An 18,358-nucleotide genomic window follows, 5' to 3' on the forward strand; every position below is an offset into this window, starting at 1 on the left:
TTCTAGACAAACCTGTCAACGATGGCTCACGCTCATGAAAATGTGGTGGATTGGGACTTGATGCTGTTTGGGCCCATCCTCTCTCCAGGCATTTTGTGGCTACTAAGTGCTACATTTTATGAGAAATGCCTGTTGAATATACAGATAACTGGTTGGTGGAGAGCGAAAGTTTCTCCGCTATCACTGTCAGGTGGAAACAGTAACGCTCCCCCAACCCTCTGGAAAAGAAAATTAAGGGAACGGTCTAAAGACCCTAGGGAGAAGGTTGCATGCCCCATTAGGCAGGGGGAAAAGGGAATGAAGTATGACCAGCAGTGGTTGGTAGAGATTGGGTCTGTGACATTGAGAAAAAGAGCAGCTGGTGAATGTGTGGGAGCATTTCTTAGTTGTATATTCTTTACAACCCCATATCTCCAGGCAAACCCAAGAGGGTTCACTAATAGACAGCCCCAATGAATGGAGTGTACAGGATTTGTTCAGATCTAGTAATTACCTAAATTGGAACTTGGCCAGGACAACTGGGCAGATTCTTTCAGAAAACAAGTTTTATGTTTCATTCAGAAGATGGGTTTTCAGAAATACTCTTATTTTGTTTATTTAGAAAATGCCATGGCTTTCTGCCTCATGTCTCACAATGGCAAGACAGAGAGTTGGTTATCTTGAGATAAACAACACATGACCAAGTATGGGATTATGTCCTCTTCGCACCTCTCTGCTGTCTGTATCAGTGCCAACACCTGGTCTTCCTGCCGTTTATTTTTGTGATGGTGCTGAAGCAGCTGTGAAAACAACTAGTGAGAGTAAGCCAACTCTTGGGTTTCTGATTCAAAATCTGGATTGTAGTTTTCAGGTTTGGAGAGTAAAGGAGAAATGTAGAACAATAAGACCCTTTGTAAATTTGGTCTCATGGGATTGCGTGTAATGGTTCAATTGCCAAAAACAAGTCAGCTGACTCGCATTTCTACTAATTTCATGTGAGAAAATGGTTTGAAGAGTGAGGGAATTGGGGGGAAGCAACTAATTTTGTATTACACTCCTTCAGAGATGTAGCTGTCAATATATTTTTAAACAAAAAGAATATATCATACCAATGAATATTTTACCTGAAAGGATGTTCTCTCTTTTTTTAAAAAAAAAAGAACATTGTTTACTCCCAAGCACCTCATTTACTTTAGTATTATGTGAATAATTTAATGTATACATGATATCTAGCAAAAACACACAGATCAATAAACATTATTCGTGGCCCACTAACTGAAATCCAGATACCTACTGCATGTACATTGATGTCAGTGCCAATGTAGCCAGGTGGTCACCCGCTCCAGCCTTCAAGGGCTAAAACAGCCCAGGAGAGGGCTGTGGCTGGGAGCAAGCAGTTCCCAGGCTGATTGGGGAAGTAGGCTCAGCTGTGGCCACACCCCAATCAGGGCTCAGCGGGCCCTTATAAGAGGGCAGTGGGTCAGGAGCAGACCGAGTTTCCTCTAGCTGTGGAGGGAGACAGGTCTGGCTGCTGGGGAGCGAACTGGGGTACCTGAGGTGAAGCAGGGCTGGTTTTATTCTCTGACTTCTGATTTATTTGATGATCCATTTCTTAACTTCCTAAAAAGCAAAACAGGTGCCTTTGTGCTGACTGACCTGTCTTTGTCCTAGTCATGGCACTGTATATTACTGTATTAGTTAAGGGTTTGCCCTTTTATATAAGGGGCTGTATGGGGTTTGATCTTATTTTAGGCTGTTTCAGTACATGTGGTTTTGCATCCTTGAGTTTCACTTGATAATTTGGGTGTATTTGAACCCAGTACATTGAAGGTTGGAAAAAATAAGCTTCATGAGTTTGTTCAACTCCATGCATTGCATCTGGGTTAATGAGGAATTATTTGACCTTGAAAGCTTATCACATAAGCATATATTGCACATGCAAAATCAGTCTAGAAGATTCATGCCTATCCGGACACTGGAAAGTATGGTTTTAAGTTTTGACAAAGGTGTTGCAGGCTTTGAAAGAGTTTTACATGAAACTTTTCTAGGTTCATGTCCATGTTCAAACCCCAAAGTAGTCAAGTTTTTCATGACTTAAGGTTTAACTACAAAAGTTCTGCACTAATTGGAACATTTGATTACCGCCCTCCTCCCCACACACACACTCTCCCTCCTTTCCTTCCTCCAGTAGGGGATCTATTACATTATGTGGTAAACCTAGCAACAATTCTATTTTCTGTGTACTACACCTTTACATGTAAGAAGCCTTTCTTTGTTCGGGGGAAGGCTTTGATGGAACAGAGGACCTTATAGCATGAGACACGATCATCTTTCTCTGTCATGGAGATTTTATGTTGGTTCTTTTTTTGTTGCTTCCCTTTAAACTAAGGGCTTGTCAACACAGGGAATTATTCTGGAAAAGCTATTGTGCTTTAAACTCACATCTTCCCTTAATCCAAATGAACTGTCGAGTAGGAATAAGTCCTAAATCATCTAGATTGAAGGGGCATGTTTTGCTTGTTGTGAATGGAAATATATATTGCGTTGTACGTGAAAAGTTGTTTTGTTTCTCTCCCTGCTTATTTGCTGTTTAACATGGAATTTACTTTTCATGAAACTTTGGAAGCCAGATTATACTCTCCCAGATGACTGACACTGGCATGAAAATAAACAGGTGGATAGTAAAAGCTCTTGTAGGGCATTTTTGTTGTTGGGGCTTATTTGTTTTCTAGCTATGTTGAAAATTGGCAGGTTGCTACTTCTGCCCCCTCCTCCAAAAAGAGAATAATGTGGTTTCCTTTTTTTTTTCTTTTCCCTCTTTGTTGTCTAAACAGGAGAGTCTGTCGGCCTCATTATGGATGAGAACAATGGCTCTGCAGAGAGTCACCAGCTAAGCCAAGGACGGCACAATGCCATTAAGTGTGGGTGGCTGCGGAAGCAAGGAGGCTTTGTCAAGACTTGGCACACACGCTGGTTTGTTCTCAAGGGGGACCAGCTTTATTATTTCAAAGATGAAGATGAAACCAAACCTTTGGTAAGCGGGGGGAGCAGGAGGGTGGGAGGTGAGATAGGGAACTGAAAGAATACTGGCAGAATTTGATGCAATTGGAAGAAACAGGCACCCCAATCTGGGTTGCCTTGTTTGGTTTTTGTTTAGAGGGCTGGCTTAGGCATTTGGCACACAAAACAGTACTTGTCTTATTTAAATAAATATATGGCTTCCCTTAGATGCTTGGGTCCCAGAGGGTTTGTCTATGCTGCAATAAAATACCACGGCTGGCCTGTGTCGGCTGACTTGACCTTGCAGGGCTCGGGCTGCAGGGCTGTAAAATTACAGGATAGATCTCCTGGGAGGCTAGGTCCCAGAGCCCAGGCTCTGGCCCAAGCTTGAATATCTACACTGCAAATTTATAGACCCACAGCCCAAGCCCGAGTCAGCTGACACAGGCTAGCCATGGGTGTTTTATTGCGGTGTAGACATACCCTAAGACAGATTTTCTTCCTCAGACCATTTTAAAAGTTGCCTACTGTGAGACAAGTCGCAGTAGCAAATTCCTGCTTTTTTTCAAATCAATGAAAGGTACTTATTTGAGATAAGGTGGATAAGTAAACTATTGTGTATGTAGCTTGCTTGTTACTTAAAGGAGTAGCCATATGGATTTCCCCAGCCTTCAGAGTCACAATCATACAACATGTAAACTCACATTTACCAACAACCATAATGTATAATTGTCATAAATATAAAGGGAAGGGTAAACCCCTTTGAAATCCCTCCTGGCCAGGGGAAAGCTCCTCTCACCTGTAAAGGGTTAAGAAGCTAAAGGTAACCTCGCTGGCACCTGACCAAAATGACCAATGAGGAGACAAGATACTTTCAAAAGCTGGGAGGAGGGAGAGAAACAAAGGGTCTGTGTGTCTGTCTATGCTGGTTTCTGCTGGGGATAGACCAGGAATGGAGTCTTAGAACTTTTAGTAAGTAATCTAGCTAGGTATGTGTTAGATTATGATTTCTTTAAATGGCTGAGAAAAGAATTGTGCTGAATAGAATAACTATTTCTGTCTGTGTATCTTTTTTGTAACTTAAGGTTTTGCCTAGAGGGGTTCTCTATGTTTTTGAACCTAATTACCCTGTAAGATATCTACCATCCTGATTTTACAGGGGGGATTTCTTTATTTCTATTTACTTCTATTTTTATTAAAAGTCTTCTGGTAAGAAAACTGAATGCTATTTCATTGTTCTCAGATCCAAGGGTTTGGGTCTGTGGTCACCTATGCAAATTGGTGAGGCTTTTTATCCAACATTTCCCAGGAAAGGGGGGGTGCAAGTGTTGGGAGGATTGTTCATTGTTCTTAAGATCCAAGGGTCTGGGTCTGTAGTCACCTAGGCAAAGTGGTGAGGCTTTTTACCAAACCTTGTCCAGGAAGTGGGGTGCAAGGTTTGGGAAGTATTTTGGGGGGAAAGACGCGTCCAAACAGCTCTTCCCCAGTAACCAGTATTAGTTTGGTGGTGGTAGCGGCCAATCCAAGGACAACGGGTGGAATATTTTGTACCTTGGGGAAGTTTTGACCTAAGCTGGTAAAGATAAGCTTAGGAGGTTTTTTCATGCAGGTCACCACATCTGTACCCTAGAGTTCAGAGTGGGGGAGGAACCTTGACAATAATAAACTGCACTCTGGAATATGCTCAAAATTTACTGTTCCTTAATGGTCATTTATTTTCCTATTTACTTACTACTTTTATAGGCCTGTTTTATGGCTACAAATCTCCAAAGTGCCATAAGAAAAGAGTAAATAGCTCTGCCTCCCTCCCAGCTCAGGGCGCAAACCCGGGCATCTGTGATATTAAGTTATTGCAAACAGAAGAACAATGTTGTAGTATATATGGTCTTAATTTTCTGAGGCCCTGAGCACCTCACAGCTCCCCCTGACTTGAGATCGTGTTCTGTATGATGAGCACTTCTGTTAATTATGTCCCACATTTATACATATAGACATGTACACTTACGCTCATATTTTTCACACATGGTATAATGCTTAAGATCAGTTTAAATACAGTGTGTGTTTATATAGATTTTTTTCATAGTGTGTTATCGTTAATTCAAAGGTTAGTACTGACCATCATCTAGTCTGGCATCCTGTATTACATGGGCTATAGAATTTCACCAGTAATTCCTACATCAACCCGTAATTCCTACATCAACCCCATAACTTGGGTTAGAACTAGAGCATATCTTTCAGAGAGACAGCAAGTCTTGATTCAGGTGTTCTAAAGGAAGTTTCCTGTTGTATAAACCTCAAGAAATGTAAGGTTTAAGTTAAGGCCCATAGTGCAGCAGTTTATTCTCCTTAAATAACCCTTGGTTTCTAATTTGTTTAATTTACACATTTTAGTTATTTCATATTTCACTAAATACCCTTTTAAAATTCATATTTACAGCCTCTCTGTATATCTTTCACTATACGCATTTTGAGATTTTAAATACAAGTTGCATCTCTATTGACCTTTGTGCGTTTCTGGAAGGCAAACAAGAAACCATTTAATGAAATTGCTACAAACTGAATGATGTTTAAGGAAAGTAGGCTATTCTGTGCCTGAATACAAATCTTAATAATCTGTCTTCCCTAGTTAGTTACTTTTCTCCATCAGACCCTGTCTTGCATAGTTCTTTGTTTTGATGCAGCACTTAAATGAGCAGCCTGATTCTGTACTCGTTTATACTTTCCGAATGAAAATGCAAAAGCAACTTCCAAACAGATATACAGAATCTTCTTCTAGTCTTTTCTTTCTCCTATTTTGAGGTTCCCTCCATGACTTCTGTGACCATTCAGTATTTGGTTTTGACTCTGTCTCTGAGGATGGAAAAATTACTCCTATGAACTCCTCTAACTTAATTTCTCCTAAGTTACGTTATATTTTATTGCATCTGAAATGATCCCAGGTCCCTGGGTGCTGAGCACTGTCAATAAACCTTTTGTGCAGTCAGCAGATGGTTGTGTGTATCAGGAAGAATTACAATATTTGTTTAGAAAGAAACAAAAATTTATAGTTGGTCAAAGGAAAGGAGAGGTTGAGGAATAACGGCCAATGTAACGATTTGGCCAGGCCTAGAAGTAGCAAACTGACACCAAATTCTTGAGTCAGAGTATTAGCCAGCTTGCTAAAGTAATTGCATTAGCCAGAATTTTCAAACTTTGGTTTGCATATGTAGCCATCTAAATAAAAATGGCCTGACTTTCATAGGTGTTCAGCACGCTCACCTCAGTAGTTAGGGCACTAGCTTGTGAGTCAGAAGACAAAAATTCAGTTCCCTGTTTTGCCCCAGACTCTTTGTGTGTGACTTCAGATGAGTCACTTGGTCTCTCTGGGCCTCAGTTCTCCATTTGTCAAATGGGAATAATAGCACTGCCTTACCTTACAGGTGTGCTGTCAGGATAAATACATTGAAGATAGTGAGATGCTCAGATACCATGATGGAGGGACCACATAATTACCTAAGAGAGCTAGACTTAAGTGAGAACTATAAATTCTCAGTTGTTCTGAAAATCAAGCCACTTATGCAGATGCCTAAAGGTAGGCTCCAAAATTTGTTCAGGCATTCATTTCTGAAAATTCTGGCCACTTGACCAGATCCTCGGCCAGTGTACATCAGCATTGTTCCACTGATTCCACTGGATCTGTGCAAATGCACCCTATCCCAGGATCTAGTCCCCTATCTTCAACACACAGTTAGTGAGCCATAAGAAATCAGTATATTTGGCAGTATCATTTATTGTTCTGTCAGTATACCATTGTTTAGAATTTGCTATCTGAAGTCATTTTAATCTGTGTAGACCAACCAAAGTGTCATATCATGTAGCAAAATCCAAGTAGTCTCAAACATGGCTAATTCTAGATACTCACTGATGTAATTTCTATAATAAGCTCCTCTTTCTTATAAAGAGACCAATCCTGCAAATCCCACCCCTCTAGAACTACAGCTGACTTTTCTCACCCAGAGCATACAATATTTTTGAGTGAACCAGGGCTACGTTCTAAGGAGAGTGTTGCTATTTAAACGTAAGAAAAAATGGTGCCATATTGTATTCACAGTTATATTTGCATAAATATAATAAGCTACTAAAGAGAGGTGAATTCTTATTACATGTAGACTTTTCACACTCACAGGCAGTCAATTCCTCTTTTATGGATGCAAAATTTAAAGGACTCTCTGACAACAAAATATATTTAGAAATAAGGACACTTTAGTGTTCTCTACATTTATTCCCTCTATTCACTGATAAAATAAGAAAAACTGGATTTTTTTCTGTATCTGTTTTGTAGAACTGAAGCCCTAAAAAGGTCATGCCTTTACACGATCATCTAAAAAACACTAACCACAATATTTCAGGACACAGAGCTTTACTGGGCTGCTAGCTGAAGGCAGTAATAGTTGTGATAAGGCCACACAGCTTTACATGGGCAGTTATTCAGTGCGCTAAAGCATCAATAAGTGCATTAAATAGTGAGAGGCCATAAAGTATGTAGTGTGTCTCAATGGCTACTAGAGCTTCTTAACTTTTATATGTGAAAGAAATCTGTAAGTTTGATTCTGAAACCTTTGGTGCTTCTAATTGAGCTCCTTTTGAGTTTGTTGCCTAAAAATCATCAGTAATTATTAAAACATCCTATGATAGATGTAGGAGGGAAAAAATCTTCAGAAGTATGACTTGTTTAAAACCCCCATCAATAGTTATGGGAAACTAGTGGACCAGACCAAATTAGGGCTGTTCCAATACCCACTTTGTTGCAGTTTTGAAATATTTCTGAAGCAAATGAGAATGCTGAAAGGTATCCTGGATTTGATGCCTCAACTGTAACATGTAGTACAATATTCTCATTTAGCTACATAGGAAAGTTATACTGTATGCATTCTGGTATCAAAATTCCCATGACTGTCTGGGAACCCTAGTCTCTATGCTGAATTTGGGGCAGAGGCGTGAAGCAAACAACTTTACTTTGACCACTTACTGTCTGTTAAGTAACAATGCTGTTATGAGATGGAGAGCAGCAACTTCTAAAATGGATTTATCTAACTTTCTGGAGCCTATAATTAAGAAAACAAACACCTACTGAGAGGAATCCCAATGTGCTGATTTAAAGTTATTAACAGATTTTTAGGTTCATTCACACACACCACGACAACTCACTTAGAAAATACAACTAAGGAGGAGAACTAATTATTTTTCTTTTTATCTGTTTTCAGTCCAGATCATAGTGTTTGGGCTGGTGGGTGTGAGAAGAGGGAAAGGGTTTGTGAATGATGCAACTGCTTGGGCTGAGTCTCTCTCCCTGTGATGGGAAAAAAGATCAGGGTACGTTTATGGGTCCTGTTGGATAGCACATATAAGTGGTAATTAAAGGTTAGGCAAACATTCTTAGTGAACAATTTATTCAACACATTAAGCCCTGCAGCAGGTTGGCAGTGCTCCCTAGTACACTTGGTCTGATAGCTGGGAATGCACTGTCTGGGAAGACTAACTGCTCCAGGTGGCTTGTTAGGCACCTGGCAGAAGGGAACTCTCAGGGAGAGAAAGAATAAGGGGTTGGAACCCATTGGGGAGGAGCCTGAGTGGAAGTAGACTTGAGGAAAAGTATTCTTATTTGCTCATATTTTTGTCATTAAGGCAAACCCGTGAGGGGCTAAGTTTGTTTGGAGTTAGTTGGTTTGGGGAATCATTTGCAAACACTTCCATTTTTTTATAAGTTTATTTGCTATGAATGATTGTTGGGTGAGCGCTTTCTGCAGATATATTTGAGCTTATGTTTGTTTCCAAACTATTAATTTTGACAGTTACTGACTATTAGTTGTTTGTACTGCATGTGGAAGGGAAGAAAAGGATGAAGGGCATATTGTATGATATTGTTTCTATTTCCTGACTGGATAACTGAATCTTTATAAAAGGGTAAGCACTTGAGGTGCACATAGTGAAAAATTATTTGGGCACAAATACCTTTGTTAGCAGATAAGTATTGATAATTGCATAAAGAACAGCCATTTCCCAGTATTAGAATAATGACAACCTGTTCATTCAAAAGTTCATAAGGGAAGAACATGGCTTACTAACAAAGTAAAAATTTGGGAAAATATTGGCAAATAACTTTCCCTCCATTCACCCAGTACTAGTGTTAAACTGCCTGGGGGGTGCTATCCTCTTTTTTGTGCTTCTGTTCTGGTTTCTCTGCACTTAGGTTCTCCAGCTACTCCATTTTCTTTTTTTTTTTAAATATTAGCCAAATTAATCCTTAGTGTAACTCCTCTTGACTTACATAGTACATTATAATTTACCATTAAAAATCAACCGAACTCCACTGGACATGCTCAGGAAGCATGGATCCTTGATAAAGAAGCCTGTCTGAGTTTTACTGTCTACGTTCGTTCCTGAAGCCAGTATGGAGACCCATGATTGAGTTTACTATGAAGGTAGTCTGCCCTGCCCATTTCCTCTGATTTTCTTGTTGCTTTATTCATGCCTGGGGAACAGGCAAATCAGTCCTGTATCTCCTGCTGCATCTACTCAGGGTGCTGTCAAGTTCTACAGTCCTCCCGTGGAGAGTTGGCAGAAAATTTTCCAAAGCTCACCCCCTTAAAACAACTTATAAAGTTAACAATCTTCTGAAATGTGAAGATTTGAGCTGAAATTTTCAAGAGAATTTGCCAGTAGTGATTTTGCAGGTTTACAGGAATTGGCTGTTTAGTTATACCCTAAATTCAGCATATTTGCAGCAAAAACTATATCACAATTAGAAATCAGTTTCTTACTGTAGGGTAGCTTCGCAGCATTCCATAAATACAATGAAATTCTCTGCAATTATTTTGTCTTCAGATTTCCATTGTTTTTCATTAGGACATGATTAAATTTGATAGAAACTATGAAGGGGAAATTAGTTATCAGATCCACAGTAGCTGTAAGTAAATGTAGTAAAGCAATAGCTCTAATGTGTAAAGGAAAACCTTCCTTACTTTCCCAATAAAATTTACTATTAAAAACGTCAGCAACCTCAGGTATGAAGTTGGAAGGCAGTGGGGACTAGAGGAATGAGTAAATGGTTGGGAGTCAGGAGATTTTAATTCTAATCCTGGCTTTGCTGTTAGCTTTGTGACAGTAGTCACCTATCTCTGTTTCCTTGTCTATACAATGGAGATTGTACCAACTCAGGTACACGACAAGAATGACGGGACAATTAGTTAATGCCTGTTCAGTGCATTGACTATGCAGTTCATTATAAATGCCAAGTGTTATCTTTAGAAGTCTTTCAGTTGTGTGGGCAAATAATGTACATCTTATTTGTTCTGAACACAGGAATTGAAACCTCATGACAACTAAATAATAGTTATGATAAATGGCAGGAACGTGTCTGATTACATTGTGTCAGCTCCCCCGCTATTGTAAACCTATGTAGCTTCTTTGAAGTCACTGCAACATTGGCTGAAGGTCTGATTCAAAGTGTCCCCACAGATACATACAGATTACGTAGAAAGGATGAGGGAAAGGTGCAGTATACGACCCTTATTTTTCATAATCAAGTGCCATGAAATTTCATTGATTCTTTATTATCATCAAACACAACAGTCATTCCCTTATATTGTTTTATCAGAGTAGCAACTATCTTTTTGTGTGATGCCTTGAAATATCTCAAAGGGCCTTAGGAAGACGGTGTTTTCACTTATTGAAGATGAAGGCAGGGATATAAATAGATTTAGTTATTTATTGGAGACAAAAATGAAAGGGCTAAAAAAAATGGATGCAGAGCAGATTAATACAATATGGAAGAATAACACCAGCTGGGGAGAGACAACTACATTTCTGATAATTCTGAATAATTTCTCATCTTGGAAATGATTCATTTTTTGGTTAACTTCCTAAGTCTTGTCGTTCTTGTATTCCTTGGCTTTTTGTGCTTTGAGATCCAGTCTTGTGCCATGTCTGAAGGTCAAATATCTTGCCAGAAAAGTGGGTAGCCAAAGAGATCAACATTTAACATTCTCCATTTCACAATACAGCTGTTGTTTGGATGCAACAGGCTTTTCCCTCTTCTACTCTGTTTTTGACAGAAAATGTTTTCCCAGCAATGTCTGAGTAGGCGATATCTGGATTCAAGACAGGGAGGAGAGGGGTGGTGCCTTCTGAGTGGTGGTGTTTTTGTAGTCTTGCAACTGGCAGTAAGAATCTTTGCAGTGTGATTTTTCTTACAGTAGTTTCACTATATATCACAAATGCTTAAGACTAGTTTTATTGAGTCAAGAAATCAGTCTCCTAGGGTGAAGTCAGGAATCTAAATGAAGCACTATTGACATAAGGGCATAAACAGTGATGGGCAAACTCATTTTGAACCCACTTCAGTATTTTGGGCTGGATTTTGGACTCTTACTTGTTTTATATCAAGACTAACTCCATTAAGTTGAAGGTCTTAATTCTGGGTTTTGGCCAGTAAAGGGAACCTAACAGGCATGAACTGGCCACCCAGGAATAACCAGTAGTGTAGGGGTGTGATCAGGTCGGGAGGGAGGGGGGGGAAATGTAGCAGAAATGTCTCTCTGATTATACTGAGCTGATGCAGCTGCACTTAGAGGTTTCTCTAGTTAATGCTGGGGATTGCGTCATCCCCATTAACTTCCAGGATCCAGGAGATGCAAAGGTGGTGCTCAACTACCCTCTTAAAATCAGGCCCCTTAAAATAGTTTCCAGTTGGGCCCTCAAAATCACGACTTGCTACTCACCCATACACAGGGAATCCACTTGTGCTAGTTGTGTAATATCTGTATAATCATATAACCGCAATACCACCAATACCTGGTGGTAATAACTTTGGATAGTTTCTTTTCTTTAGAAAGGTTGTGTATGTCAAAAATATACATAGTGGTGTTACCTAATACACACAAATGCTCTTTTAAGATAATTATAAGTGATGCTCTGTTTTGTTTTGTTTTTTTGTTTATATGATTGATGCAAATTTTGTGACCAGTTTATAGTTGTTGTAGTTTCACAGCTTTCTGACAGATTTCATGCAATTCAGGAAAAAGATTAGGAAGAATCTCTTGACTCTGGCATGTAAATAGAGACTTGTTGGATAGATTACATATAATAGAGAGAGAGAAATCCAACCCATGAGATTACAGAAACCAGGAAGTTCCAGCAAGATGTCTTGCAAATTGGATTTGGAAGTGGCTTATTTATGTATGAAATGAACTAAAGTGGAATTGAACATTTTCCAGGCAAGAAAACAAATGAGGGAGTCATACATCTCAAGAGGAGATTTCAAACTCTTTGTAATAGTGTCAGGACAATAGCTTCTATTGGCAGCTTTAAATGCCTCTGCAGAACTAGACTGGACAAATGACTAGAAAATGTGCTGCAGAGAGGAATGCTGTATTTCCAGGGAGATTGAGTCAACAGTCAAACAGGAATTTTCCACCTGTAGCTTCTTCGTTTACAGTCTCTCTCCATTATTTCCTTGTAATCCATGGAACCATGCTTTCACTCTTGAATGTAACTTTGGAAATTCCGCTGTTTGTATATGTGATGCTTTGGGGGTTCACCAGACCAGTAAGGGGCTGTCATTGCCTGCCCTGTAACCCTGGATGCTTCTGTTCTGTGCAGCTTTGACTCAGCCCTGATACCAGAAGCCTGCTTATAGCTCAATGACTTCACCTTGGCTTCCACCAGCCTGGTTACTCCTTGCAGGGTGATCCCAAAAGACCTTCCAATCTCGAGTCTCCCCCAAGCCATCTCTTCTGCAATGTGACATCCCTCTCACGGAATAGACAGAAGATACACCGGCCTGGTAGTTTGGTTGAGGATTTTACCCTTCAGTTTAATATACAGCACTGAAATGGTTTTGTAATAAAACCAGATAGAGTTTATTAACTAAGAACAGGTATTTAAGTGATGTGATAAGACACAAATATGATAAATTAAACAAAAACAAAACACGCTTTCTAGGGATTAAAATTGTTTAAACTATTTTCTCACCTGTAGTCAGTTCTCAGAGAATCCAACCCTGTTGTCTGAAGGATCCAGCCTTCTCAGATTACAAGTGCTCTGGTTCCTTGTATCTGTCCAGTGATGGGTAACAAAATTAGGGTACCTTAGGCACTGCCTGCCAAATATATTTTAGAAACGTATTTCCAGCATACATGTATAACTCTTCTTATACGCTGCCTGTACATACATCACACAGTAATATTAATGAACAGCATGTTACCAGTTTGCATATGACACCTTACACAACACTTTTTGGTACTGATTATGACAACAGTGAGTTGGAGGCAATGAGTGCATCAGGCCTGAGGAGAGTTATTGTTCGGTGTGCTTTCTGTCAGTGGGCATTTGAGGGGTTCCCTGGGTCACAGTATAACTAATCAGAGGCCTATGCTTCCCAGATCATTCTGAGCTGAAAGTGATGCTTATGTCACTGGAAAGGTAACCTCCCTTGGTTAGGAATAAAGTTTCAGAAATTATCTACTTTAAGGCCCTGGTGTTGATGTTACATTAGGGGAGCGGGGTGTCAAAAATTGATTTTTTTTTCACTAAAAGATGGGGTATAATTGAAAATGAATTTTTTAGAAGGGAAAAAAAAATTAGTGTTTAAAAAAATTACTTCAGGGAAATTTTTTTTCCCATTTGTAAGAATGTTTTCTTTTCTTGAGCTTTAGTGTAACAAGGTGGCAGTTTCTAGAACTCCATGCTGGCAAACCACTCCCAACCATCACTCTTTTCCCCTCTGCCCGTAAAGAGCCCCATGGAAGTAACTGGGGCTCTGTCTTGGGGATTTGTCTGCAGAGAGCTCCTTGTAGGATCAGGGCCTTTGTTTCCTTTCTTTGCTTCTTTTTTACTATTGCCACTTAATTTTGTGCTGAGGATGCTTGTCTGCTCTGAGCTGAAACTGTGAACTAATTTCAAATATTCAGAGGTTTTAAGGCCAGAAGGGAGCACTGTGATCATCTAGCTTGTGAACCTGATCATGTCTTTCAGAAAAAAATCTAATCTTGATTTAAAAATTTCCAGTGAAGGAGAATCCACCACCACTCTTGGTAAGTTGTTCCAATGGTTAATTACCCTTACTGTTAAAAATTTGCAACTTATGTCTAGTCCGAATTTGTCTAGATTCAGTCTAGCAGATTTGTCTGATAAACTGAAGAGGTGTTATCAAATTTTTGTTCCCCATGAAGCTACTTTGACTGTAATCAAGTCACCTCTTTATCTTCTGTTTGTTAAATGAAATAGATTGAGCTCCTTGGATCTTTTGCTATAAGGTATGTTTTCCTGTCCTTTCATAATGCCTGTGGCCTATCTGTGAACCCTTTCTAATTTTTCAACTTCCTTCTTGAACTGTGGACACCAGAACTGAACATTGTATTCCAATAGCAGTCGCACCACTGCCAAATATAGAGCATCTCCCACAAGGCTTGGTAATCTGAGCCAATGGTTAACTGACCCTCACTGTTTGAATGTCTTGAACTTTAGCTTCCAGCCACAGGCTCTTGTTATGCCCTGGTCTGCTGATTGAAAGAGCCTTAAACATATGCTCATTTGTTCACAGGATCATAGCCAAAGCTAGGGAAGAAGTACTAGATTTGAACACTCATCCAAAGCTGAAATTTTGGCTTCTGCCCACCTCTGACTAAAACTGAATAATTGTCCTCTCAGATTGGCCTGCAGTTCATCAGATGTCTGTGTATGAGAGGGCTGCCTCTTGTGTACAAACTGAATGTTATAAGTCTCTCACTCTGGCATAATATATGCTTTCCATCAGATATAACTTGTGTAAAAATTTCATTAACAGAGAAGTCCATTTAAGACATCTGTTAGAAGCTAATGGGAAACCAACAGAGTTCAACTGAATTTTTTAATTAAAATAATGTAACGCTTCTAATGGAAGTCTTAAATAGAAGTTAATATGATAATTACATAAATTGAAACTGAGCCTGCCAATGGGGAAAAATCCTTTCAGCACTGTAGTTAAATATGGATAAGGAGAGAAATTGTTGCCTTCTCTTACAGATAGCACTGGAATGGATAATATTTTTGTATGCAGTGGAAATTTGCTAATCCACACACTTTATAATTAGCTTACAAAAATGATGAGATCTCCCCAATTCTCAGCAGAATTTTAATAGCAGAGTTCAACATTCATCCCTCCTGCCAGAAATCACATAATTCAGGCTTTGTTCAAATACTGAACAGGAGTGGTGGGCAATGAAATAAACTCAATGGAGGGCAACTCAGCTCGTCGGCAAATGTCATTATAAGCTACTGGTGTAAAACCAGAGTATCTCTATGGACAGCAATTTACACCTGTTTAACTGTGATCAGAATGACAGCTGCAGCTTCTCTGTTGTATCTTTGAAGAGGTTTTAAGGTGGTGAATCAGTGCAGTCACACGTGATATGGACTGCATTCCCAAACTTATTTTTCATGCCAGTTTATATAGACCCAGCACAGAGCCCCAATCCGAGACACCCACAGAGTGCAGAGGAACCTGCATATCATCTTGCTTTGCTTTTTGGCATTTCTGTGCAAAAGGTCAAGTTGCAGGGCTAATACCATGCAGAGGATCTTGGGTGTGGCTTCTGAAATGGGGTAAACTTCACCTGTGGGGCTGAAGAGATGGCTTGCATTACTAAGAGTTCCATGTTTTTATAAAATATATTGCAGCCCATTCACTAGCATGTGCTGATGTACAGGATAATAAGTAATAAAAACTTAACTACAAAATAAATTGAATGCACTTTGTGATGCATTAGCCTTTACACTTTACAAGTTCTGTGGGAGTGATGGGTCATCCTTCAGGATAGGTTGTAGATCTTTGATGATGCGTTGGAGAGGTTTTAGTTGGGGGCTGAAGGTGACGGCTAGTGGCGTTCTGTTATTTTCTTTGTTGGGCCTGTCCTGTAGCAGGTAACTTCTGGGTACTCTTCTGGCTGTGTCAATCTGTTTGTTCACTTCAGCAGGTGGGTACTGTAGTTGTAAGAGTGCTTGATAGAGATCTTGTAGGCGTTTGTCTCTGTCTGAGGGGTTGGAGCAAAGGCGGTTGTATCGTAGAGCTTGGCTGTAGACAATGGATCATGTGGTGTGGTCTGGATGAAAGCTGGAGGCATGTAGGTAAGCACAGCAGTCAGTAGGTTTCCAGTATAGGGTGGTGTTTATGTGACCATCGCACATTAGCACCATAGTGTCCAGCAAGTGGATCTCTTGTGTGGACTGATCCAGGCTGAGGTTGATGGTGGGATGGAAATAGTTGAAATCATGGTGGAATTCCTCAAAGGCTTCTTTTCCATGGGTCCAGATGATGATGTCCTCAATGTAGCGCAAGTAGAGTAGGGGTGTTAGGGGATGAGAGCTGAGGAAGCGTTGTTCTAAGTCAGCCATAAAAATGTTGGCATACTGTGGGGCCATGTGGGTACCCATAGCAGTGCTGCTGATTTGAAGGTATACGTTGTCCCCAAATGTGAAATAGCTATGGAAGAGGACAAAGTTCAGCCACCAGGTTTGCCGTGACCTTATCTATTGTAATTCATTAAGGAGGGCATAGCACATCAACATTTATTCTGACAAGGGCAATAAGAGATGTTTTCAAACCTCCACCGCAACACTAAAGAAATGGCATTTGCTGTTTTGTCTGATACGATAACTTAACAAAACAGAAGGCAGATTATAACACTGATCAGGAGGTTCTCTGCACTTAAGAGTGATATTTCATTTGTCTCTTAATGTACACGAGATAACATTACCTTGAAGATTGCATAGAAATGTATAGTCCTGATGGTGAAAACATTGAATTATACATCAGGGCAAATTATTTGGAAATGTTTTCAGAAACTGATAGTGTTGGATTAAATGTGGAACTTTCGTGAGACCAACATCATCATTTAGGATGAGGTCCTGCCAATAATGAGGGAATTTACAAAAAAACCTTTTTTGAAATCAGTATCTTTGACTGTTAGAAAATGAAAAGTGTAACTTGGTTCAAAAATGAATTAAGGAGTATTGCCTTCACCATGGATGCAATGAAAAGGAACATGACCTTTGGATCTGTGGCCAAGAGTCCCAAAAATGGGTGCTGAACACTAGGCTTTCTTAAACACTAGGCCTGATTTTTCAAAGGTTCTGAGTTCCTACTAATCTCCCATAGTAATAATGCACTTCTCTAGCATCTTCAGTTGAAGGATCTCAAATTCCCTTGAAAACATAAATTCAAATGTGAAGTAGAAATAGAAAAAATGTTATTCCCTTTTCTAGATATGTGACTGGAGCCCTAGACCAGTTGTGTGACTTGCTCAGAGTCACACCAAGAGTCAGTTGTAGTGACAGACAATATTCTTTCTTCTTTCTAATAGCTCCTGTTCTTATTTTGCTTTCCCCGCATGACTTTTGATTTTGCATTAACTAGTCAAGGGAGAGGATCACTCTTTTCAATGTGCAAGGTTAATTTTGCATACAGCATGCAAACTTGAAACATGTTCTGGATTTAGACCATCTGTCCCTGATTTAAACTTATTTTCCATTTCCTGAAACATTTGTTGGAGAGAAGACAAACTATTATACAACATACCTTTCCACTTTGGACATTTAGCTATTTTTTTCATGTTTTTCCCCCTCTGATTATTCATAGCCTATATTAGCTGAGCACAAACCCTCTCATGTTTGTGCTCAGCTTATCTTAAAGTCTAACTTTCTAGCCCAGTGTTTGAATGAGTTTCAGATTCAGAAGCAAAAGAGTTTTGCTGTGCCTGTTTCAGATAGCAGAATCTCATTTACTCCTGTACTCTTTTTGTACTTGACATTGAAATAGATGTGGTTTGGTATAGTCTCAGATAAAGGATACGAAAGGCCCATGAGGCCTGAGCTACCTCAACTTGCATTATTGGTGGAAGTTGAGAGCATTCAGTACCAGAGTGGGCTGCAAAGAGAAAAACAATTTGGAAGGTTATTCGGGTTATGTGGGAACAGTTTCTGATCTCCATTAAACTGATATGAATGGACTTCAGTAGAGATGCTCTGGTTTTACACCAGTGGCTAATATTAAAATCTAGCCCTTGACAATTTTGCAGTATAGAGATGGTTCTTGAATATTTTGCTCAAACTCTCACATTAAGTACAGAAAATTCTGCCATTTTCTTTGAACTGTGATTAGCCTCTATGACTATCATTTACTGCTACTGCACATTTAGGCGAATTATTGTAGGGACACAGAATCATTACTGTCCCATGACTTAAATTAATGCCATTAGATGCATAATTTACTTTTGCCAGTAGACATCCAAAAGGACGCTACCATTTTAATAGGTAAAAAATTTCGCTTTCATATGTAAGGTAAATGGGCTAGATCAGTGGTTCC

The 18,358-nt window shown here is 39.5% G+C and overlaps 1 protein-coding gene across 4 annotated transcripts in view; it reads left to right on the plus strand.

The window, feature by feature from the left end:
- Positions 1-18,358, plus strand: part of ARHGAP24 (Rho GTPase activating protein 24) — a 337,318-nt gene that overhangs the window by 46,306 nt on the left and 272,654 nt on the right. For 3 of the 4 annotated variants that reach the window (XM_073340570.1, XM_073340568.1, XM_073340569.1), the window contains exon 2: positions 2,814-3,013. The exons of the other annotated variant lie outside the window; for it this stretch is intronic. In XM_073340570.1, the coding sequence (XP_073196671.1) occupies positions 2,834-3,013 (180 nt within the window). In that variant the 5' untranslated portion in view covers positions 2,814-2,833. The remainder of the gene's footprint in view (positions 1-2,813; positions 3,014-18,358) is intronic. 4 annotated transcript variants of the gene reach the window in all.

The sequence above is a fragment of the Lepidochelys kempii genome, chromosome 4, assembly GCF_965140265.1.
Source record: "Lepidochelys kempii isolate rLepKem1 chromosome 4, rLepKem1.hap2, whole genome shotgun sequence".
NCBI lineage: Eukaryota > Metazoa > Chordata > Testudines > Cheloniidae > Lepidochelys > Lepidochelys kempii.